At 43.5% G+C, this 24097-nt stretch overlaps 6 protein-coding genes across 6 annotated transcripts; 2 read left to right on the top strand and 4 right to left on the bottom strand.

The window, feature by feature from the left end:
* Positions 1-7: 7 nt before the first annotated feature.
* On the bottom strand, positions 8-3959 carry O0I10_008407 (uncharacterized protein; the record flags this gene model as incomplete). The annotated part of the gene is made up of 19 exons (XM_058488410.1): positions 8-235; positions 294-430; positions 490-601; positions 663-764; positions 823-958; positions 1010-1170; positions 1224-1370; positions 1440-1577; positions 1633-1860; positions 1913-2040; positions 2102-2210; positions 2270-2671; positions 2734-2853; positions 2911-3030; positions 3098-3180; positions 3236-3369; positions 3432-3485; positions 3540-3689; positions 3748-3959. 19 exons carry the CDS (start codon positions 3957-3959, stop codon positions 8-10), a joined length of 2901 nt encoding a protein of 966 aa, XP_058340880.1.
* A 5625-nt stretch (positions 3960-9584) lies between these two features.
* Positions 9585-10719, bottom strand: O0I10_008406 (uncharacterized protein; the record flags this gene model as incomplete). Its single annotated transcript, XM_058488409.1, has 2 exons — positions 9585-9677; positions 10525-10719. The coding sequence occupies 2 exons, from the start codon at positions 10717-10719 to the stop codon at positions 9585-9587; spliced, it is 288 nt and encodes a 95-aa protein (XP_058340879.1).
* A 1386-nt stretch (positions 10720-12105) lies between these two features.
* O0I10_008405 (uncharacterized protein) lies at positions 12106-15174 on the top strand (the record flags this gene model as incomplete). The annotated part of the gene is made up of 8 exons (XM_058488408.1): positions 12106-12153; positions 12449-13293; positions 13355-13510; positions 13568-13872; positions 13929-14091; positions 14148-14256; positions 14316-14425; positions 14487-15174. The coding sequence occupies 8 exons, from the start codon at positions 12106-12108 to the stop codon at positions 15172-15174; spliced, it is 2424 nt and encodes an 807-aa protein (XP_058340878.1).
* A 139-nt stretch (positions 15175-15313) lies between these two features.
* On the bottom strand, positions 15314-15800 carry O0I10_008404 (uncharacterized protein; the record flags this gene model as incomplete). The annotated part of the gene is made up of 3 exons (XM_058488407.1): positions 15314-15337; positions 15415-15697; positions 15781-15800. 3 exons carry the CDS (start codon positions 15798-15800, stop codon positions 15314-15316), a joined length of 327 nt encoding a protein of 108 aa, XP_058340877.1.
* Positions 15801-17606: 1806 nt separating this feature from the next.
* Positions 17607-18574, bottom strand: O0I10_008403 (GTP-binding protein ypt2; the record flags this gene model as incomplete). Its single annotated transcript, XM_058488406.1, has 6 exons — positions 17607-17733; positions 17809-17921; positions 17982-18076; positions 18155-18220; positions 18279-18452; positions 18511-18574. 6 exons carry the CDS (start codon positions 18572-18574, stop codon positions 17607-17609), a joined length of 639 nt encoding a protein of 212 aa, XP_058340876.1.
* Positions 18575-19303: 729 nt separating this feature from the next.
* O0I10_008402 (uncharacterized protein) lies at positions 19304-22735 on the top strand (the record flags this gene model as incomplete). Its single annotated transcript, XM_058488405.1, has 15 exons — positions 19304-19426; positions 19485-19572; positions 19631-19830; positions 19886-20022; positions 20076-20145; positions 20203-20392; positions 20449-20528; positions 20585-20680; positions 20746-21429; positions 21490-21660; positions 21738-21887; positions 21963-22034; positions 22097-22173; positions 22254-22417; positions 22527-22735. 15 exons carry the CDS (start codon positions 19304-19306, stop codon positions 22733-22735), a joined length of 2511 nt encoding a protein of 836 aa, XP_058340875.1.
* Positions 22736-24097: the final 1362 nt, after the last annotated feature.

Raw genomic sequence — 24097 nt, 5'->3', positions numbered from 1 at the left:
TTGGTATTTATTGGATCCATGAAATTCGTCCCGAGTGACAAGGGCCCATCGCCCATACATTCAAATCCTTATCGATAATATTCACAAACACATTCAGCCATCCTTCACGTGGTATGCGAGGCGTGTTATCACTGCTGGTGGTGGTAGTGGATGGCATATGCAACAGCCCCTTGCAAGAAAAGTAGGAATTGACGACATCCGCAGTAAACGTGGTAGGTGGTTGAAGAAACGTGACCTAGGTAGAAAAACGATGTTAGGCATCCCCCTCTTGATACAACCAAAGTATTACTTACCCCATTGGATGGATGTGTTGAGGTCTCTGGTGGATCGGATAAGATCATATCAATGCCCAATTGGTCTTGGAAATGACGTGCATTCTCATGAGTCACATAACAAACAATTGACGCCTTGGTGAATATATGCATTGTATCTAAAGAGAAAAAGGGGGTCAATGGTGGCATGTATAAAAGGCGCAGTATCCTTTCTTACCCTTCTCCTGAATCTCATTTTGGACAAAGCCTTCAAAGTTGATGACAAGATCTTCATTTCCTTTAAGTGTGATTGAATCCGATTGATCGCTTAGACGTGGCTCGGTTGTAAGCTGGGTTATGTATATAGGATGAGTAAAAAGAACATGGTGGATTTTAAAATGTCACTGGTACCTGAACAGTAAGATTCCTTTGGGCATGGAAAAAGTAACGTGGTAAATGCAATGGTTGTCGAATAATCTTGTTGCTGAATTCTCGGATATCTTGTTCCCTGTGCTAAATTGATATTATTAGCCACTGTGGATCCCAAAAGCCCCATCCTCCCAATACCCACCGAAAACTCATGTGTGTCACTCCATTCCATAATGGTATGCATGAAACTCTTGCATGTTGATAACAAAGCCACATCTTGTTCGCCATTGTCGTTTCCAAGAAGAGGGATCAAGGAAGGGTCAATGCCCTCTCTACCACTGAAATCAGAAATCATCCCATATCCTTATCCTTTTCCCCCTTCTTCTTACCTGCGATTCAATGCCGTTTGTATAGCAAGTTCATATAGCAAGGCACATGTCTTGAATGTATCCAGGCAACCCACTGTCTCCTTATCAAGGCCAAAGAAAGACCGGGTAAGAAAATCATATCGAAACGCCAACTCTCGGAAACGATCTGCACAATGCAAGACCTAAACGTAAAAGGTTAGCAAACAAATGACGAGAATCAGGAACATGAACTTGCCATTTTTGTCATTTTCCGACGCTGTGCTAATGTTTCACGCGAAAGGCACATGCGTTGATGAAGCTGATCGATGGTGGATATCATTTCTTTGCGTAGCTGCATAAACCATAGTCCAAAAACTTTCATGCCCGTCAAGGATCGAAATGCCTGCCATGTTGTGGGATAGGATAGGATCAACAACAAGATTCTTTTATCACATCATAGGATCGCCCTTACCTGAAACTGTGTCAAGCTGCGAAGATAAAGCTCATTGACGGTGGATAAGGAACCTGGATCGGATTCTGCCAAGACAGCTTCAGCGTTTGCAAACACCGCCAAGGATAACAACCAGTATTTGCTGGCTTCTGAATCTATCTATAAGGAAACAAAATCAGGATAATGGTGTATAGGGATGATCACAACAACATACCGTTTGACTCAAGCTTTGAAGGATGTGGTGCATAATCTTGTGCCATCCATGATTTCCAGCTTCTCGAGCAATAATATAAAGAGGCCATGTATTCTTTTTGTAGCTGCCTGTGACCTCGTCCCATCCACCAAATGCATTCAAAAGCGGTAAAAGTTGTTGGGAATAGTGTTCTCGTTGATGTGATGATGCTTGCTTGGATATCCGAAATAGAAGCTTCACTGTATTTACCTATAGACGACCATGAGTCTCTTATAACAAGAGGCAAAGAAAGTCAACATACAAATAAACATGGCCGAGAATAATTGTGTCGCATGCAATTGAACGCCTTGTCAGGGAACCATTCATTCAAGCCTGCACAACGTGTGGCGACCAAAGTCAAAAACGGAACCAGCCGATCAATGATGGTATCTAGTGTTGAATTTTGATTCACAAGGTCAAATTGGATTCCTGGTGGATCAACTTCACTCACCATCGGTTGTTTTTGTCATGGTATCAAACGTATCCGCATAGACACGGTTAAAGTCAAATTCCTCAATCAAAAGCAGTGTGTTGGCTCGCAATCTCATAAATCGGGTCACCTGCAGGGCGAGCAATGAGTAACACACACACTGACAATGGAGTGAATCAATGTACTTACCGTATCCAACATGTTACGTCGATGACGTAGGGTATGCACAAGGTCGTCGATCGATAAGGTATTCAAATGTCCATTGAGGCGAATGGCTGCTTCATTCAATACGGCTCGCATATCATCCAAGTGGTGAGTGGATGCTGATTGTTGTCCAATCTCGATAAAAGTGATCAAGAATCGTGCAAAAGTGATCAAATAAATGATATTCTTCTTGGCAATGGCATCCTGCAAGTTGCGTTCACATGTGTCCAAGACTTGATGAATGAGATGGCTTTCTGAAGACCATATGGAGCCCAACTTTTGTCCTACAAGCTGGCTATAGGATCGAAGCATCAAGCGAGCACAAACGTAGCGTCTTCCAATTGTGGATGCTTTTCCCGATTGCATGGTCACCAATTCAAGAATCCGCTGCCATTTCCATAGATGAGAAAAGAGAAAAAAAGATGGGTGGGGGGATGGAAATAACTTACATACACGCGAGACGTATCCACCGCAATATCATTGTGTGCCAAAAGAACAAGATCATCAAGGGCTTCAATGGATACATTTTCTCGAGGATCATTCAATGCATAATCAAATAGACGCTCCATCTACGGATGATATGGATTAGTAACCATCCCTCGATCTCTATGGTCAAAGAAGAATACCTGTTGTTTACGATCAAATACAGCTTCCTTTAACAACATGCTCAATGTCCTCAATGTCGTGATGGTCAATTTTTCATCGAGATCAGGATTGGATAAGAGATTCGTGCAACTTTCTCGTGCCTAAAGAGAATAAATGAGGATCATTGGATGCTTAGGAGAGCTACCCCCTCACTCATGTGCGACTTACCCTTCGTGTCATGCTCATATCCTGATGCATATGGCGATAGAGCTTGACCAATCTCAACTTTGTGTGGAGTGACACCGTGGTATCTAAATTCGAAGGATGAGTAAAGAAATGGCGTGTATGACCATCCATCTCACTTACCATCTAACTTGGCCTCAATGCGTGGAAGAATAAACGGGGCAAAACGAAGCGAAACGGCACAAATTCGATCTGCTGCCCATATAGCAGCCTCCAATTCGGGACGATCCGTAGCAGATTCCAGTCGTTGCAGGATCCTATCAAATGATCTCTCTTTTTAGAATGCAAACTTGAGTAGAAAGAGAAGACAGCGACTTACGCATGATGAACATCCAATTTGTCGGCAATAATCATTGACATGCATCCCAAGATCCTAAAAGAGACAACATTGAGTCCAATGCATATCTACTTTGATTGTAGAGCTTACCGAAGCGTGATGGCACGTGCGATTGGATCGTTGCTTCCTAATACGGGCATAACGCGTTTGACCGTTTCTTCGACGTTGAAGACCTTGTTCAAATGCTGCTTGGCTGCTTGCTTGAATACGCGATACACATAAAACTTGATCACATTATTGCTGCAGAGAGAAGAGTTAGTCAATACTTGACGCATACACATGCACATGCCACACATACCTGAGACGAAACCAGTCAGCGAGTTTGAGAATGGCTGCGTTGATAATGACAGGATAAGGGAACTGATCAAAGATATCAATGCACGACGCGAGTGCCTCGATCTGGGATCCTTGAATGCCTAAAACTATGCCATGCGACTTGGCATTGAATCGTCCTTCCAGGTCGAGTAGTGCTCGGTGTCCTTTGGATAGCTCGGACTGCGTAGCTGACATTGGTGGAGAAAGGATGTCGTAGTGTATGCTGTTGGCGACTCAACTGAGTTATCAATCATCGTCCCCCCCCCACACCACCACCAAAGCTGCTGTGTTCATGCATGTTGAACAATGGCCAATCCCACTTTTCTTTTCTCTTGATGATATCATTGTACCAGCACCCACAAAGATTTGTCGTTGTAAATAAATACTCGTTGGCATGCATCAACAATCCACCAGCGATCGTACATCTAAAACATCAATTTTTATAAAAAGGGAGAGAGATGGGTACTATGTATCGATAACAGGATAGGGAAATGAGTGTAGATGATGAGAGCTTATTTAGAGATGATGTCTTGTGCCATAGATGGTGGATGAGATATGGGTTCTTGCATTAGTTCTGGGACTTGCGTGCGTTGTGTGTTGTGGAAGGCGAAGCAAGGACCAAAACTAAGCAAATTATACATCATACATACATGTTCATGCACGTGATTTATATTCATCCCTCATCACACAACAACTCCACTCCTTTCGTTAGTCAATCATATTGGTCATACAATCGTCTTCATCAAAACGGCTAATATCGGTCGTAGACCAAAGGGCTTTATTTCCATGGTACGATATGTCAACGGTGACAGAATGACAATGTGTATAATTTACGATGATGGGCAGCCTTGGTCCATATTGGGGATACTACATGTAAATTCCCAGGATGCGACGGATAGCGTCGGCGCCAGATAGCATGATCCATGATAACAGCAACGGTCGTAACCAACTAGGAAGGGAGTATATAGCAGTTAGTGCCATGCTGTTTCATACATAGCTGGACTTTACTTACAGCTAGACTCGCAATCATTGTAGGTCGTGCATTGGCCGCTCGGGCCATAACAACTACTTTTGATGGCATTGAGTGAACCCTGGGGGTCCCAAGGGTTGAATGGCTTGGCCATCACCAACTGGGACGGAAGCACAAGCAAGAGTGAAATGCTAGGCAAGAGGTTCAGGTTGAATTTCATCACGTAGAGGTAATTGCTGCTGGTAGATGTTGGGTGAGATGATGATATGATCTTAAAAGATTGTACGTATCATTTATATAATTATACTCTTTATCAGTCACAAACCGCCTCGTAACGTCGCTTCGTCGATGTTAGTTCCTACACTATGCAACTAAGTTGTTGTAAACTGTAATTTTGGAAAAAAGAAACATCCATCCTCATGTCAACATACACACTGAAAGCTACATGTAGCTGGATTTAGTGTGCATTTATGTACAACATCTATATTGTATGCCGTGATTACTGCAGACCCCTTGAACATTAGGCACGTTTATAGCAGGAACGATGCTACAGCATACCTTATTACATTAAACCAGTGGTCAGGTACATGCATATGCGTGATGCTTCAAAAATGCCATCGACCCACGACAACGATAAACTACGCATATCCTCAAACGAAAGTAATGGGGATAATCTCTTTATGGACGCTGTTCGGAGATCATCCCTCATATACAATGGTACGTTGCTAAGAAAGAGCCATCCGAGGGGCCATGCTCATTATAGCCGTCATGGCCGTTGTTGATACTGTATGAAATGCAGTATGCGATGTCCTGGCTGCATCCTACTTACAGCATACCACAAATGTTGGGATTCCACTTTTGATTCAAGTGGAAGTATGCAAATTAGTTCTACCCAATGACATTCAATTGGGGCCTTCATTCAAGTTATTATCGTTAGGTGAATTGCTACGTACTGCTGTAGCATGAATGATGATTGCGAAACAGGATGTATGGGTGCGTGATGTACATTATTCATTTTGCAACAGATGGCGTACATGTGTGTAACGGGGTCATATCTAGGGACACCTGCCAAATTTTGAAGGGTCTTCCGACATCATCACAGAACTTCTAAGAACATGCTTTGCCCCTGCATTAGCCTCATGTGGGCGGCGATAACAGAGTTTGTGCATGTCGCTTGTCGATCATTCATAACATCAAGGACAATCTATACTCTACGCGGGTGACCTGGGAGATGAAAAAACGTGAATCGGCAACATTCATGGATTGTCCTTTTGTCATGCCAAATTCAAGAGTGGTCCACTTTTAATCACATCCTTTGCCAACTATGTCCATTAATGCATGACATCGCTATTATCTATTCATACCCATCATGATATTAACGAAATACAGAGAACCTTTTTAATAAGTAGAAGCATACAACGATACATTGAAGGTATAAATGAATATAAACATTGGAAGCTGATATGTGATTTGGGGTGGTGTTGATATGTAATTGTATCCAATGTGGTATGTGAATGACACTTGTAATCATCGCTTTTCGTTACTGGGAGGTATGGCATTTCTCATGCTTCGACGCAATCCGCTTGCTGATCCTGACTCTGGCATTCATAAAGGGACAAATGTATATCAGCATTGGGCCATTGTAAAGACAACAATGAAAACATTACATACCTGCCCTCGATGCTACTTGTTCCATCGGCCAAAGAGGTGGACAAGGTTGTGTTGCTAACTAAGAGAGAAATGAGCCTTCATGAAAATGGATCCAAACAAGCTCCCACAACACATACTTACGTCATTGCAGATGATGCCTGGTTTGTTCTCTTTTCACGCTCACCTATTCTCGGCTTGGACATTTGAAGATGGTGATAAATGTATCTCCTATGGAGTCAGGCGGCTAGTACTATAACAAAGTGTGAGGCATTATAAATGCAAAGGATGTCACACAACTAGGTATATGGCATACGTACCTGATGGATCGCATGCAGCTGTCACTGTTATGGGGAACATGAGACTGCGATGATGATAACATCTTAATGGCGTGTTGAAGTAGATGCATGGCATCCAACGACTGCTCTTGTGACCAATTGTACTGCTCACCCATTTGAGAGATTCCTGAGTCTTCGCTGCTGGCTCCATGTACTTTTGCCACCTACAAGGGAGTTCCAAATTCCTATCAGACTAGGCGACCATTTGATCTATATAAATGATAGTTGTACCTACCACAAATTGTCCATCAAGGAACACAGCCATATGCCATTAGGCACCAATGAGTATACCAAGTGAAGTGAACTACATAGATGAACGCATCGTGAATACCCTCGTTTTGGGAATCACATGAAGACTATCCTTGAGACTTACCAAAGGCCATTGATGATGATGTGCATACAAGTAGAAAGAAAGGGCGTATGATAGTGTTGGTGCAAAGAGCCTTGGTTATACATGAGTGGGCATGGGAGTTGTTGCCATGATGGATCGAACTCATAAGTGATCGAGCATCTTGGAGTACCAAGTCGAAGTGATGGAAAATCAACAGCTGCTGATACACAAATCCACCTGCCACTTGAAAGGCGATTTTTTGTAGGTGACAAAAGCATACCCCTTGGCCTCGTCTGTGGTTCCTGGATCAAAGTAGTAAAGACCCGACATGTCGCTCGTCCCACTACAAGCCATAATAAACATCAACAAAGCATATTCACGTACGATGATATAACCTACCAGTTGCACGCTGTGCATATCATTTGCATGCTTCGCCGATTTTTGTAGAGTCAACAAGAATGATTGTGTCATTGTATTCTTGATCGCTGTCGTCATAAACATCTTTCATCCGTGATTGCAAAATAGCTGCTGCGTGCATTGATTCGAGTATTCCAATACGATCCATGGCTGTAAAACACCTTTAACCAAATCCATCCAATCCATCCTCTTTGGCCGTATCCACGTGATATGATCCATTGTTCCTGCTGACAACACGACAAGTAGCCAAGCAACATTCCAAGATTTGTCTCATCATTAGACTTGACGGCGTCCATCCATTCATCCATCATAGCCATTGCAGATCCAATATTGCCGCTGATCCTTTTCCATCTGGCTGTTGATCATTCTCTTTCTTGGTCATTTTCCATCGCACCTCAATCAGGTGAAGATTGCTTGTGTTGCGGCGTACTTGATAGCTGGCATGACACCACCCATTGGAAGTCGTATGTATCAAATCAAGTTGCTGCAAGTAACTTGAGTCAATGGAGTAAAGACCTTGCTAATAGCAACAGCTGCTACGTTGGGTCGTGGAAGAGGAGTATGCAAGAGCGTGTGTTGTAGTAGTAGAGTGGCAAGATTGTGAAAGCTGTTTGAGACAATGGAGTAAAGAACTTGCTAATAGCAACTGCTGCAATGAATGCTGTTACGCTTGGTTGTGATAGAGTAGTGTGCAAGAGCGTATGTTGTATCAAGGAACGCGTGTGTTGCAGTAGGGTGACCCAAAAGGCTGTGTACACGCCATGGACATGCCAGTCAGTCAAAGACAATCGGATCAAGACAATCGTAGGATTGACATGGTCAATTGAAGCAGGTCAATCGTTCGTAGGTGGTAATTGTGCTTGAATGGGCTAAGAGTTGAGAATCGGGAGGAAGGGGCAAGAAGTTGGGAGTGGAAAAAGTGGAAATTAAAATGAGTTGAGCTGGTGTTGGATGATACTTCTGTGTTTGAGCGTTTTTCAGTCAAATCCCCTCGGATCAAGAAAGTTGAAGGATGAGCTGCTGGGCTAGAGCAGGACAATCGTTCACATGTATTGGATTGGGAAACAAAGATGACTGGGAGGAATTGGCTATCAGCTGCCAGTTATGAGTGTTACGGATTATCGAATACAGTATCATCCATTGATCCTTCCGGTCATGCAAAAGTGCTGAGTTACACAAAGACGTCGCTTTGGCTCCGTCAGGGTCCAGCTAGTTGACATTGAACGAAGACCACTTTCCATATAGCATCACCCTTACAGCATATGCAAAACATGAAGGCACTTGTATCTCTAAACTTTACAATGAAGCGTGGGGTCTTTAAGAGAACCATGTTGCTCGGCGGGGTGAAAGCGATCTTGTGTCAAACTATGAAGTCCATCGTGGCCAATCCCAGATTTCGCAATGTCGCTACCAGCCAAACTGGATCTGGGGGTCGACCTCTTCGACGACGACGACCAGAAAAATATTTTTTGGGCTAGTTGCGACATTGAACGTGAAACTTTCACACAAGGTGCTGTTGGCCAAGCCGAGCCCATTGCTCTATTCAAAACCCACGTTTCATTGTAAAGTTTGGAGATACAGCCACCTTTATATTTGTAAGCGTGATGCTATATGAGAAGTGGTCTTTGTTCATTGTCAAGTAGGTGGACCCTGGCAGAGCAAAAGATGCAGAAGGACCTCTTTGGGTAACTCAGCTAAAAAGTCAGGACTTCAGGGACAATGCATGAAAGGTACACAACCCTCACTTTCATCATACATTGGCAGCTAATAGCCACTTTTGTGCATTCCCAACTTTTGTGCATTCTATTGTAGGTGGACGATGCCCCTGCTCCAGACATTCATTTCCATGCAGTGGATCTCGCAACAATGATGATTGGATAAAAGTGGCTATTAGCTGCCAATGTATGACATAAAAATAAGGGTTGCGTACCTATCATGCATTGTCCCTGAAGTCCTGACTTTTTAGCTGAGTTACCCAAAGAGGTCCTTCTGCATCTTTGGCTCTCCAGAGTCTAGCTACTTTACATTAAACAAAGACCATTTCTCATATAGCGTCACGCTTACAAACATAAAGGTGCCTGTATCTCCAAACTTTACAATGAAACGTGGGGTTTTTATTAGAGCAATGTGCTCGGCTTGGCCAACTGCACCTTGGGTGCAAGTTTCATGATCAAGCTTGCCAATCCCAGATTTCGCAATGTCGCTACCAGCTAAACTGGATCCGAGGGTCGACCTCTTCGACGACGACGGTCAAAAAATATTTTTTGGGCTAGTTGCGACATTGAACGTGAAACTTTCACACAAGGTGCTGTTGGCCAAGCCGAGCCCATTGCTCTATTCAAAACCCCGCGTTTCATTGTAAAGTTTGGAGATACAGGCACCTTTATGTTTGTAAGCGTGATGCTCTATGAAGAGTGGTCTTTGTTCATTGTCAAGTAGGTGGACCCCGGCAGAGCAAAAGATGCAGAGGGTCGTGTTGTGTAACACAGCTACGTTTGCATGAATGAAAGGGTCAATGTATAATTACTTTACGGATCATCTAGGAACAGGCATGTATTGCTATCTAACGGCCACTTTTATCCAATCATCATTGTTGCGAGATCCACTGCATGGGAAGGAAGCCCCTGCTCCAGACATTCATTTCCATGATTAAAGTAGGTTGATCCGAGCTGATTTGACTGAGCTGCGGTCAAAGAGAGATTACATCACTCTGGACATAGAGCACGCTCGATGTAGCTCAACCGATGTAATCTTGTTCGACCGTAACTCAACCAAATCAGCTCGGATCAACCTACTTTAATCATGGAAATGAATGTCTGGAGCAGGGGCATCGTCCACCTACAATAGAATGCACAAAAGTTGGGAATGCACAAAAGTGGCTATTAGCTGCCAATGTATGACATAAAAATGAGGGTTGCGTACCTATCATGCATTGTCCCTGAAGTCCTGACTTTTTAGCTGAGTTACCCAAAGAGGTCCTTCTGCATCTTTGGCTCTGCCAGGGTCCACCTACTTGACAATGAACAAAGACCACTCTTCATATAGCATCACGCTTACAAACATAAAGGTGGCTGTATCTCCAAACTTTACAATGAAACGTGGGGTTTTGAATAGAGCAATGTGCTCGGCTTGGCCAACAGCACCTTGTGTGAAAGTTTCGCGTTCAATGTCGCAACTAGCCCAAAAAATATTTTTCTGGTCGTCGTCGTCGAAGAGGTCGACCCCCAGATCCAGTTTGGCTGGTGGCGACATTGCGAAATCTGGGATTGGCCACGATGGACTTCATAGTTTGACACAAGATCGCTTTCATCCCGCCGAGCAACATGGTTCTCTTAAAGACCCCACGCTTCATTGTAAAGTTTCGAGATACAGGCACCTTTATGTTTTACATATGCTGTAAGGGTGATGCTATATGAGAGGAGGTCTTTGTTCATTGTCAAGCAGTATGACCCTGATAGAGCCAAAGATGCACAGGGGCGTGCTTGTGTAACTCAGCACTTTTGCATGACTGGAATGGATAATGCTTTATACACTAATCAGTAACAGGGCATCGTTGGCAGCCAATAGCCTCTTCCTTCCATTTTAAACTGTTAATAAATCCACTGTATGTGAACCATGCTCCTCCTCCCGCCCATCATTTCCATGATTCAACTTTCTTGATCCGAGTTGATTTAGCTGAGCTACGGTCAAAGAGGGAGTGCACCAGCCCATATACTACATGTATCAGCTATCTACCTCAATTGATGTTTCTTTGTTTGAGCGTATCCCAATCAAATCGGTTCGGATCAATGTACATAATTGAATCATGGAAATGAATGTCTGGATCAGGAGCATTATTCCCATGTCGTAGAACCGGCAACAGCACCAATTGGAAGGAAGTGCATGTTAGCTGCCGCTTCATGACTATTCATTTACTACTATATCCCGATACTGCATCTAATCCCATAATGATAAATCGTGTAATATAGATAAACGGAATGAGAGCTGTGAGCTTCCCTAGTAGTAGCTTTTGCATTATGCATTACCTTACGCTGGATCCAGATGAAAATAGAGCGATAACGGAACAACGTTTCTTGTTCGACCATCTACGCTATAATATGCACTTTTCTACATAATGGATATTCCATCGCATATTTTATCATACGATGCACTTTGTATACATAAGATACGTGATGACCGCAACTTCTCGATACACAACCCATAGCCTTAACAACGGCTTGGCTTCATCACTAAGCGGCTACAGTAGCTTTGATCTACAGCAACTGCAACATCCACCACAGACTATTTTGTAGATCATTCGATTTCATGGTCACTCCACCCATCATAATAGTCATATAATATGGATCACGCTCATTATCATAGAGAACACTATAGGATGCAAGTGTCATGTGATTTGATAATACTAGCAGCAGCACAAAGACAACCTTGTCCAATTTCCCTCTCTATTTAATTTATATCTTGGATGATTGTATTTGACGAAACAATGAGTGACATGGAGAATGAATGAGCTGGGATGTTTCATTTGAATCACACCGACAGCGATCCGGTTCCACAAAAAGTGAAAAGCGCAAGCAGTTCCGCGCGCTGTCTTTTGCTATCTCGTCGTCTCTTTACAACTTTTTATTTTCCTTACCCTTGATGAGCTCTGCATTTATCGACACTTTACGAAAGCACGAATTGGATCAGGTAGAGAGTTGGTGCATGGCATGCGTGTTACACGAAGGTTCCATTGAGCTAACGCATGGTGGGGGTGGGGTGATAGTTTTATTCGACGTGAGTTTACAAGACAACATGAGAGACCACAGGGTGGTGATGCTGCTGGTCATTGTTACTTGAAGTTTTGACATGGCTCGTTGCAGGTTCTCCTCACATGGTATTACGCAACTACAAAGTTTGGTTCAGGTAGAAAGCAAGGCCCCCTTTTTTTATTCGCGTTCCATGTACCTGAAAGATGTATATCTTCTCTCTCTCTCTCTCCTAGTTATCCGTGCAAGACTATGCAGCTCTTGGCATCACCGATATCAGTGATCGCAAAAAGATTTTCGGGTTGATCCAAATGCTACGCAAGGAATCGTTGGGTGGTCCTGAAAGGTTGAGGCTCGTGACATCAGCATCCACCATGACAACGAGCAGCAGCAATAGTGGCAGCGGGCTTCGACAACCAACAAGTTACTATCACCGATCCAATACGTATCAAGATGGATTATCAGCTGCTTATTCACCTACATCACCCAATCCAATGCAAAGTCGATTGCCACAGCTGCAAAGTAATATCCCTAGCATGGATCATGGTCAATATACTCGTATGCGTCGACAAAGTACAGTCCAAATGCCCAATAAGCCTCCCTCTTCACCTGCTCGTCCCGTGCGAAGTCGTACCATGTCGGATGCTGGATCTTCTTTACCACGCTGTACACCTTCTGCAACCACTACAACAACCACTCGTAAACCCGATCTTCGTCGCTCTGTACTTGCACCTGATTCTTTCATCTCCAACTTTAACACCATTTCTTCGGATGAAGAGGATGAGGATGAAGAAGAGATGGCTCCTCGACGTTATCGTGCATCCGCTCCTATGTTGAATGCTTATGGTATGCCTACATCATCCTCTGCTGCTGCTGTGAAATCGAGAAGAAGCATCGGTGCCCTAAAGTCCGCCTCTGCTGCTCAACAATCACGCCTTGACAATTTGCCTCCCAGTGATCTCGATCAAAAAATCCGTGTTTGTGTCCGTAAACGCCCACTCAACAAGAAGGAAACGGAGCGATGTGAAAAGGATATCGCAGAGACGATTGGGACAAGAAGCATCCTTATCAATGAACCAAAGTAAGAGCGATCCATATTAAGAGTCGAATTGTGTTGCTGATGGCGATGATGATGATGATAGGTTACGATTGGATTTGTCAAAATACATTGAACAGCATACGTTTACTTTTGATGATGTCTTTGATGCCAATGCTGACAACAGTGCACTATATCAACGCACTGCACTTCCACTGGTCGAGTACATTTTCCAAGGTGGTAAAGCGACTTGCTTTGCATAGTAAGTATACGTGCCACGCCATGCTGTTTCTAGTTGACTTATACATGATGATGATAGTGGACAAACGGGTTCTGGAAAGACATTTACTATGCTTGATCCTCGTCGTGGATTGTATGTACTTGCAGCAAGAGACATTTTCGCCAAACTCAAGACGCCCGAATATCAGCATCTCGTAGCTTGGATCGGTTTATATGAGATTTATCAAGGCCAATTGTATGATTTGCTGAATGAGCGGAAAAAGCTGTTTGCTCGCGAAGATGGCAAGCGCAATGTGATCATTTCCGGCCTGAAAGAATACCCCATCAACAATGTTGATAACCTTGTACAAGTGTTTGCCTATGGTAACCAAATCCGTAGTACAGGTAAGGGATGATGATGATGATGATGGGTGATGGATGACATCTAATGGGTTGAATAGGCTCCACTGGTGCAAATGATACCTCTTCTCGATCCCATGCTGTTCTCCAAATCTTACTCAAACCAAGAAAGAATCGCAAAGCCATCCATGGCAAGCTCAGCTTTATTGACTTGGCAGGCTCTGAACGTGGTGCAGATCGAGGTGAATCAGATACCAAAACTAGGTAGGTCATTGACGACAAGAGGAAACATCCCATTTAATGACTTGGTATGTATATAGAATGGAAGGTGCTGAAATCAACAAGAGCTTGCTTGCATTGAAGGAATGTATTCGAGCACTGGATCAAGATAAGAGACATACACCTTTCCGACAAAGCAAACTTACTCAGGTAATATTGGGTTGGATGGGAGGGATCTTTGATATCATTTATTGATAAGAGAAATATAGGTTTTGAAAGACTCGTTTGTTGGCAACTCCCGTACATGTATGATTGCAACCATATCTCCTGGTGGTGGCAGTAGTGAGCATACGCTAAACACATTACGATATGCTGATCGGTATGTTGGATATTATCAAAGCAAGGTAACATTACTAACAAGTAGGTTTATTTACTTGTAGTGTGAAAGAACTCAAAGGTGAACGAGAACGACAAGCTCTTCGAAGCAATGGTAAACATCAGGCCATCCCCACTATCCCCACCAACACGACTACTACTTCCGCCATCCCCACCGCCACCACCAACACAACGCCCAGCACGACCACCTCCAGTGACAATGAATTTGAAGACGACGATTATTACTTGAGCAACGAATCGGATATACTTGATGACGAAGAATTCGATGCCGACGATGATATCTTTAACGTTGACTTTCCACATGAGCAAGATGCTTTGCTTAATTCCAGCAGCTATTCCTTACTACAATCCTCCATCTCACAACAAAAGCCATATGACGATGATCATCTCCATCATCCATGGAGTACCAGCAGTAAAACAGCAGCGACTTCTTCTTCGAGTGGTGGTTCTTGTTCATCATCCTCATCACCTTTTGACTTTGCACAAATGGAAACTATTCTCAACCTTCATCGAGCTCAATTACGACAAGTCACTGAATGCACCAAACTGGAGACTAAGCTTGTTGGAAAGATGGCATTGGAACTTTCAAGTCAAGAAGAAACGACACCTGAAAGCAATATGCAATTCAAAAGTTATTTGCATGAATTGGATGAGATCTTGGAACAAAAGGCAGGTGCAGTCGAAGCTCTTAGAGATCGTATCAATGAAACGGTGTGTCAAGTACCATTGTAATCGTAGTAGCAGTAGTAGTTCCAACGATGTCATTTTCCCCCAATACCCCCTTTTTTCCAATATACAAAATATATACAACATGAAACAATGTATGCGTCGATAGTGGTTGTTGGTGCTGGTTGTTTATTCCAAAACATACTTAAATGTTGGAGGGGTAGAGCATCTAAAATGGAGGGAAAAAACATAGCCATGAGTAACCCAATGTCCCTATTTTTGTATATACACAACAATGACACTTACGATGCGGACAGCAGCGCCAAAAGTCTTGGGAGGCAAGTTGTTGCGGAAACGAGCACGAACGACACCGTTGGTACCGTGGACACGAGCAATGCGACCCCAGATGACACGGAGCTTGCTACCGTTCTTTTCTCTCTTGGCGTGGTAGACGTAAGCAACACGCTTGCCGAGATAGAAGCGAGCATCGTCAGTGGTCTGAACACCTTCAATCTTGAGGAGAGAAATGTTGGGGTACTGGTTGTGCTTGGAACGGGCGAAACCCAAGACACGGCCCTTGGCGTACAGACTATATCATCGTATATCGATCGTATCAATCAATCCATCCATCCATTCTATTCATACATCCATCCATCGTTAATAAATCCATACCGAGAGTTTTCAGCAGCCATGATTCGACAAGGATGAAAGGAGGGAGCCTAACCTTGCCATCGCATACACCTTCCTTATTACCACTCCTACCCTCATCCATTCTCCACCCACCCAACCGCCACCGATTCAAAGTCAGATGTGTCACGTGAGAAAATTCTACTTCCCTTTAATGCAATGACAACAATCAATCACTCTTTGTTCTGGCGACCCAACCATCTATCCAATAAACATTTTTCATATTGATTAAATACCCACGCCCACCTTGCGTAATGATATAAACAAGATGTTGTCCCCCGTACACATCTCTTTCTTCCATCACATCACCCTTTGTTTGCTGTCACCATCAATAGCCCTTGTAAGTATCATGAATGGGAGTTCTCTTGTAAGCGATTTATGTGCTAATACGTGCTCGTAATGATCGCTAAGGTTTGATTGTTATCCTAGTTCTTTCATTTTCCTTGTTGTCATTGTGATGCTTGGCTCTTTATTAAGGTAAAACCTAATCATCTCGCTTGATGAAGCATGTATTCATATACATACCGTGTCCCTTTTGATGTAGCTACTTCGCGAAATGCACTTGAAAAAGTTGGATTAGGTGGCATATTGTACAGCCCGCATGGGGGTGATATAATGGTTTCCAAGCGAGAGGGCTACCAAGAGCATGATGATTAGAAATGGAAGCTTGAAACTTGAAACTAGCAACTGCGTGGAAGATGCTTTATACGAATACGACAAGGCGCTTACAGTCAAAAAGAGCAGTGAGTACAACATTCAGTATACGATGGGATAGCGCTCTAAATTATGTTGTTCTCTATTAGTCGATTCCTCTCATTTATTCGCAGTCCCAATGATACAGGCAACAAGGTCCTATGTAGATCCTTGGGATCTTTTTGAGGATGACATATGGGACCAGTTGGGAGGTGTCTATGTGGTACAAGAGCTAAAGTAGAAGCGATTGACCTACAAGCCAACATTGTCTTTACAAGCATGTGACCTCCTACTGCAGAGAGACAAGGATGGTAGAGGTGGCAGACTTCCAGCAGTAAGAATAGTACTAAGTAAGGTGTACGGCACCGCCTTGGATCCAATAATCAAGGATACCGGCAACATAGGATCAATGACATCCTTGATACACTTGACGATATGGATCAGGATGAACGTCATGTATTGTTCTTGAAAAGATTCAATTACATTGCTGGTCAAATTGTCGGCATCATCACCAACACGAGGTACAGAAGGATCAAGATAAAATGGGGTGCACTCCCACTTGTATGAATACATCATGCGTGGTTATGTACAAAGACGTAAGTCGAGGAATCTTTTGTATACGCTTTCATCATCTCACACATCCATTTTAAGATTTAAAAATGACTCCTTTGCTTATGGACATGATTGACGAGGATATACATTGCTATCGATCCTAATCACCAAGAGCAGTTACCTTCCTTCCGCTCCGTATTCTATATGGCTTGGTGTGCGATATGGTAGAAAAGACGTTGAATGAACGAATTACATAACAAAGGGTGAAGAACGATCATCCTGAGAAGAGATCGAGGATGACTTCATGGATGTCATGGTGCTGAAGACCATCACGACGATATACCTTCCACCTTCCACTTTTCACAGCCCCAAAGTAGTACAAAAAAGATCTTTGTTTACGCATAAATTGAATCCATGGCATTATTGTCTCGAGATGTTTCATATGTTTTGTGTAAGGGAGATAATATATGTATATATATGTTGTGCGTGCACCGTCTGTGCGTCTTGTGCTGCATGGGTGGTTGAAGAAAAGGATGGTATTGGTATCCATAAGGGGAAACGATGCTTTATTGGCAGCAGGTAGGGCCTGACGAGGAGCCACTCTTTGAAGGTGTCGTAGCGTCCAATCTAACCTCTTCTCTTTGGCGAGTTTGCTGAGCTTGTTGAGTGTCGATCAATCTCTTTTTGATATCCCTGGCAACCGAGACAAGGTCATTTAGATCACTACTAGCCATCCTATCTTTGACTCCCCTCCCCTTTTTTACTTACCTTGCCAAATCAAAGAATGCCTCTTCTACACCAATATTGGCCTTTGCACTGGTTTCCATGAAGCGAATACCTAATTCATTGGCAAGCTCTTGACCTTGCTCGGCGGTGATCACCTACGTATATAGCCATTGAGTCGCCATCATCCTTATGCTGACCCTATTTCCAATGCATACCCGCTTTTCCTCCATATCACACTTGTTTCCAATAAGGATCTTGTTGACACCTTCGCTTGCATGTTGTTCAATATTGGAGAACCAGTTTCTCACGTCTAACCAAGTGTTTCAATGTTAGATCCCAGTGACAGGGGTGGCGTACAAGGGGAAGAAGGATGGATGTGATACATTACTTCCAAAGGATCGTTCATCGGTAACATCATACACCAACAAGATACCCATAGCACCACGATAATAGGCTAATAGAACACGTAAGAAACTTGTATCCCACCTTGAACGCCCTTTTTGGGTACTCACCCGTAGTGATAGTGCGGAAGCGTTCCTGACCGGCAGTATCCCAAATTTGCAACTTGATGCGTTTGCCATCCAACTCGATAGTACGGATTTTAAAGTCGATACCAATGGTCGTGATAAAGGATGGGGTGAATGAGTCGTCAGAGAAACGAAGCAACAAGCAGCTTTTTCCAACACCTAAGCTGGGGGTGTTAGCATAACCGTCATCTCAAAAAGAGTCCCTTGTTCTCCTTACCGGAATCGCCAATCAAGAGAAGCTTAATTAAATAGTCATAAGATGCACTTTTAGCGGTAGCCATATCGAGAGAACAGTGGTAGCAGTAGTAGCAGTAGTAATAGTAAAAAAAGAAAAAGAGCCCGCTGTACGTGTGGGTGTGTGTGTGCAGATACCAAGATACAACCCCCCCCCCAACTCTCCGCCTCAAAGTAAAGGGTTTCTTATGCTACATGGGCGGCATCACAAAATACTAGACGCGAGATTGACACGTGCTTTACTGGATATACTGATGTATACATAAAGACAAGCTAATAGCCTGTACAGTAAAAGTGCATATCAAATCGAATGTTGGCATGATGATGGATATAGGAAATGGATGCATTACACACTACTACTTGGAAGGATCGTCTCATCTACCCTCGAGACATAACCTAAATCCTATGAACATTGCCTCTTGTGCGGACACATGATGATGAACTTTTAGAGCATAATGAAAAGGGTCATTCTAATCTATATTCTACGATGACCAAGACCACGTCGCTTGCTCAAAACATCTGCTTGATATAAAACGACTATAGTATAATGCATAGAAAGCTGATCACGTGAGCAAGGAGTAACAGCAAAATATGATTTTATGCAAAGCTACGTTTATTATGGCCCGTAACCTGAAAGGAAATGATACTACATAAAACAGTGGATACCAGGCATGGATGGCAATGGTGTAACACAAAAGGACTTGCGTGCATTATTTGACGGGAAAAGAGGTGCGGTGCGGCAAGCTGACATATACACACACCTCTTTGTCTTGACCATGGAGCCTCTTGATTTCCAGTTCCCCTACACGCCGTACCCCATTCAGAATGAATTCATGGCTGCTCTATACGAGACCCTCTCAGCAGGCAAAATCGGCATCTTTGAAAGTCCCACAGGCACGGTACGTTCGAGATCTACCCCTCGATCGATCAACCTTGAAGACTCACAACGTAATGCAGGGCAAATCGCTTAGCTTGATATGTGGATCGCTACGATGGCTAAAAGATCAAGAGTCTCAAGGTGCTCAACAACCCGTGGCAAAAGAAGGTACCATCCACCCCTTACGCTCACCATACCACACCGTATCTCTGACAACACTGTATAGTCAATGAGGATGTTGATAGCGATGAACCAGACTGGCTGCGCCAATTCCAAGTGACCAATAGAGTGGAGCAGCGACAGCAAGAACTGATAAAGGAACGGCGACAAGCATTACGTGAACGCATTCGACGTATTCGACAAGGTGCCAAGGTGAATCAATCATCGTCATCAGCCCAAGAATTGGCAAGGAAACGTCAACGTAAGGCAAGTGGCATAATGAAATGATCTTCATGATACAGCTCTCTCATAATGGACATAGGCATCCTCAACATCAAAGAAGGGTGACGACGATGATGATGAGTTTTTACTGGATGAATATGAAAGCGACCAAGAGCAAGCGTCGATGAAGGATGACAACAGCAATCTCTCAAAAGAAGTGCGTGAGCTACTTGCAAAGTAAGTTTTCGATGAGCTGGGCTAAAGTACATGGAAATTGATTACGTATATAGGATGGAGGAAGGCAAGAATCAAACGACACAAGATGATCCAGTAGAAGATGAGGACTTTGGACCGATCAAGGTACGGGAAAACCCCATGACATCATGCAACCTTGACACTAAGCGTTTTGCATAATAGATCTATTATGCTTCAAGAACCCATTCTCAGCTATCCCAATTTGTACGTGAAGTCCACAAGACGTCGTACGCCGATGATCTCTGGAGCATCTCGCTAGGATCACGCAAAAACATGTGCATCCACAAGGACATCCGAAAGTTGAAAAGCGTACAACGGATCAATGACGCATGTTTGGATTTACAAAAGAAGAGTAAGTTATATTAAAAGGTTGATTGCTGCAGGAAATTAACGGCATTCTATTTACAGACACGGACACAGCACGATGTCCTCATTTGCTGCCAAAAACTGACAAGTTCCATTGGGATGAATTTCGAGATCATGCACTTGTATGTATAAATGTCTATATATAAAACCACCCCTACTAACTAGGATTGGATCATAGGCACACGTTCGGGATATTGAGGATTTAGTCAAGATGGGTGAACAAATGGGTACTTGTCCTTATTATGGGTCACGCCATAGTCTTCGTCCAGCCGAGGTAATACACATTTAATTCAACGTTTTCTCATTCATGCCAAATAAGCTCACACATTGTAAAAATAGCTCGTCGTCTTGCCCTATCAACATCTTTTACATGCCAGTACGCGCGAATCACTTGGTATCTCGCTAAAGGACAGCATTGTGATTATCGACGAAGCCCACAACGTGATCGAAACGGTGACAGCCATTCACACTGTGGCGTTGACGCTCAATCAAATACGCACAGCCCTTTCGCAGCTGACCATGTACATGCAACGCTATCGAGCCCGTTTGCTTGGGAAGAATGTTGCCTATATCAAGCAGGTCATGGCAATTGTCAAAGCACTGATTCGTGTCTTGCAACCCAAACCAGACCAAAAGAAGGATCGCGTACTTGGTGTCAATGAATTTGTTCATTTACTCAGTATTGATCACATGAACATGTTCAAGATTGAAAAGTATCTCAAAGAGAGTCGTTTGGCGCAAAAGTTGAATGGATTTATCGACAAGGAGCAACAGCAGCAGCAGCAACAACAACAACAACAACGTGAAAAGGATACCCCAACATCATCGGTTGTACCAACCCTGACGCAAATCGAAGCATTTATTTTGACACTTACCAATCCGGATAAGGATGGGCGTATTGTGCTTACATTTGGTGATGGCAGTCCACAAGTCAAGTACATGCTCCTGAATCCAGCTGACGTTTTTGAGCCGATTGTACGAGATGCCAAAAGTATCATTTTAGCGGGTGGTACTATGGAGCCGGTAAATATACTACTGCAACGGAGATGGGTTACATTGATCAATAATGCATGCATGGATTAGGTGTCAGATTTTACCAGCTTCCTATTCAATGGCGTGCCTGCTGAACGTATCCGTCATCTTTCATGTGGCCATATCATACCATCGAATCAAATGGCAGTCATGACAATTGATCTTGGACCTGCTGGCAAACCATTTATTTTCAATTTCGAAAGTCGTAAGGATGAAAGGCTGGTAAGTAGAGAGAAAGTGATATTAACCATATGCGGATAAAAGGATGGGATTCATGAAGGGTTCTCTTTTTTTTTTAGATGGACGAACTTGGATTGGCGCTTGTCAACTTGAACAATGTTATCCCCGACGGTGTGGTATGCTTTTTCCCGAGTTTTACATACCTGGAGCAAGTCTACAGACGCTGGGCTGACAGGGACATCTTGGAACGGCTTTCAAAAAAGAAAAAGGTAAATGAAACAACCAAGGAGATTCTTAGAAGGAGTTGTGGTAGTCGTAGGCTGACCCAAGGTTATGGATCGCAGGTGTTCAAGGAGCCTCGAGAAAGTAATCAAGTAGAAGTTGTGTTGCGCGAATATGCAATGCAAATAGATCAGGTACCAAGTGGGACAGGTGAATGGGGTGAGGTCACATTGTGTTCACATGGCACCTTTTAAAGATTGGCGGCGCCTTGTTACTCTGTGTCGTGAATGGCAAAATGTCCGAAGGCATCAACTTTTCAGATCGACTTGGCAGGTAAGGAAGGAAGGAAGGAAGGGACATCCCCCTCCTTTATTATGTCATTGGATTGGTTGATTGATGGATTTGGTTTTTAGAGGTGTGATCATGGTTGGCTTGCCATTTGCCAATGCTGGTTCAGCAGAGCTTCAAGAGAAAATCAAGTATGCCCGTCAGAAAGGCGAGACATTTTCTTCCTCGGCTGATGCCGGGAAAGAGTATTATGAGAATATGTGTATGCGTGGCGTGAACCAGTCCATCGGTAAGTGGTACATCACACAAAGAACTTAATTCAACGATTGGGGGATTGGGGGGGGGGACGAGAGGCTAAAGCCGAACAATGAGGCGCTCATCATGCATTTTGCTTTTAGGTCGTGCCATTCGACACAAGAATGATTATGCCACAATCATTCTCTTGGATCAACGCTATACGACCCCACGCATTTCAAACAAGCTACCGAAATGGATCGGCGATCGCGTGGAACGATACGACAAGTTTGGCAAAGCCATGGGTGGCATTACACGATTCTTTCGGCAATTCCCCAATCCTTCTCTTCCTCCTCCATCATCACACAAATGAAGACGTAAGCGCACGTCACGGATTTTTCTGAGCTTCATGCAAGAATTCTTACACCACATTCAAGAAGAACAAATAAACATGCACTTAAAGTGGTTGTTGTTGCTGCTGTTACAAGCTATATGGTCTTATCCCTGGTAGTTACATACGATTGACATGGTCCTGTTGAAACGTGTTTGTACACACTCGAGGATGTATGCACACGTCAAATAGTATTGGTTGCATACATGTGTGTCTTTGTTATTGCATTACATGCGTGTCAATGGATGCATCGGGGGTGCTTTGTTGCATATGGGCTGATGAAACGTGAATGGAAAAGGGAATAGGTACACAGCAAGCAGCATCGGAGAAAGAGCATGATAAGCGGCATTATTTACAGCGTCAAATCGCATTATAAAACATGCCAATGTTTTTTATGGAGAATGCCGATCACTTTGTGGAGGGGGTGATTTAAACTTGAGAAGGGACATGGAAAATACATCCAAAACGCGTAATGGAGCAGATCCAATGCTAGGACAAGTGTTTCAGGGGGAGGAATATGATTTGCAAATGGGGGATATGAAGCAGAACAAAAAAAAAGCATGAATTAGGACAATATAAATAATGCTATTGTATAATGTAAAGAGCCGGGAAAATGGGAACGAGAGGGGGATCATCAGTCATTTGACCCACAAATAAACAAATTAGAGTTTGGTCACCATAGTAACATTCGTGGTGCTTTGTGTGTGGGGCGGGAGGGGCGGGTGCAAGCGGGGTGACCCATTGTTGGCTGCTTCTTTTTTATTGTAAAGCAAAAATATATATATGCTTTTATTGTACATTAAACCCGACCCGAGAGGGGAATAGAATGAGGAGCCCTTTAAACGCCCCACTACGCATCATATCATCATGCTCCTCCCCTTTACACCTTTTATCATTTGCAATGGAGGTGGCTGTGTGTGACCAATCATTGGGCAAATCATCCAACAACAGCACGGCACATTCACCTGTTATGTCCTGTGTGCCGTTGTCGGGGGTGAAACAAGCAACATCGGAAGAGGGAGAGTAAGGGAAGCAGGTGTGCATTGCTATTGGAGGAAGGCGCTTTGGTTTTTCTTTACAATTCTTTTTATAAAGATGTTATATCAACCAAGGGATGGCTATAATCTCGAGCCAATGAAAAGAGGAGGATGGGACGATCGGACAAAGATGGCAAGCTGAACACCGCCTTGAACACTTTGGGGCTCGATTACTGCAATGAGAATGATTGGCTCGATAAGATTCTTTTTATCTTAATCCCAGGCATCAGTCTCTTGCTGAGTGACTATGTGTGCGTGTGCCGTGTATGCGTGCACAAGCAAAAAAGCATTGTTTAGGGTGTACCAC

Source organism: Lichtheimia ornata (assembly GCF_029851405.1).
Source record: "Lichtheimia ornata isolate CBS 291.66 chromosome Unknown scaffold00044, whole genome shotgun sequence".
NCBI classification, from domain to species: domain Eukaryota; kingdom Fungi; phylum Mucoromycota; class Mucoromycetes; order Mucorales; family Lichtheimiaceae; genus Lichtheimia; species Lichtheimia ornata.
This window is presented reverse-complemented; position numbering and strand designations above follow the sequence as displayed.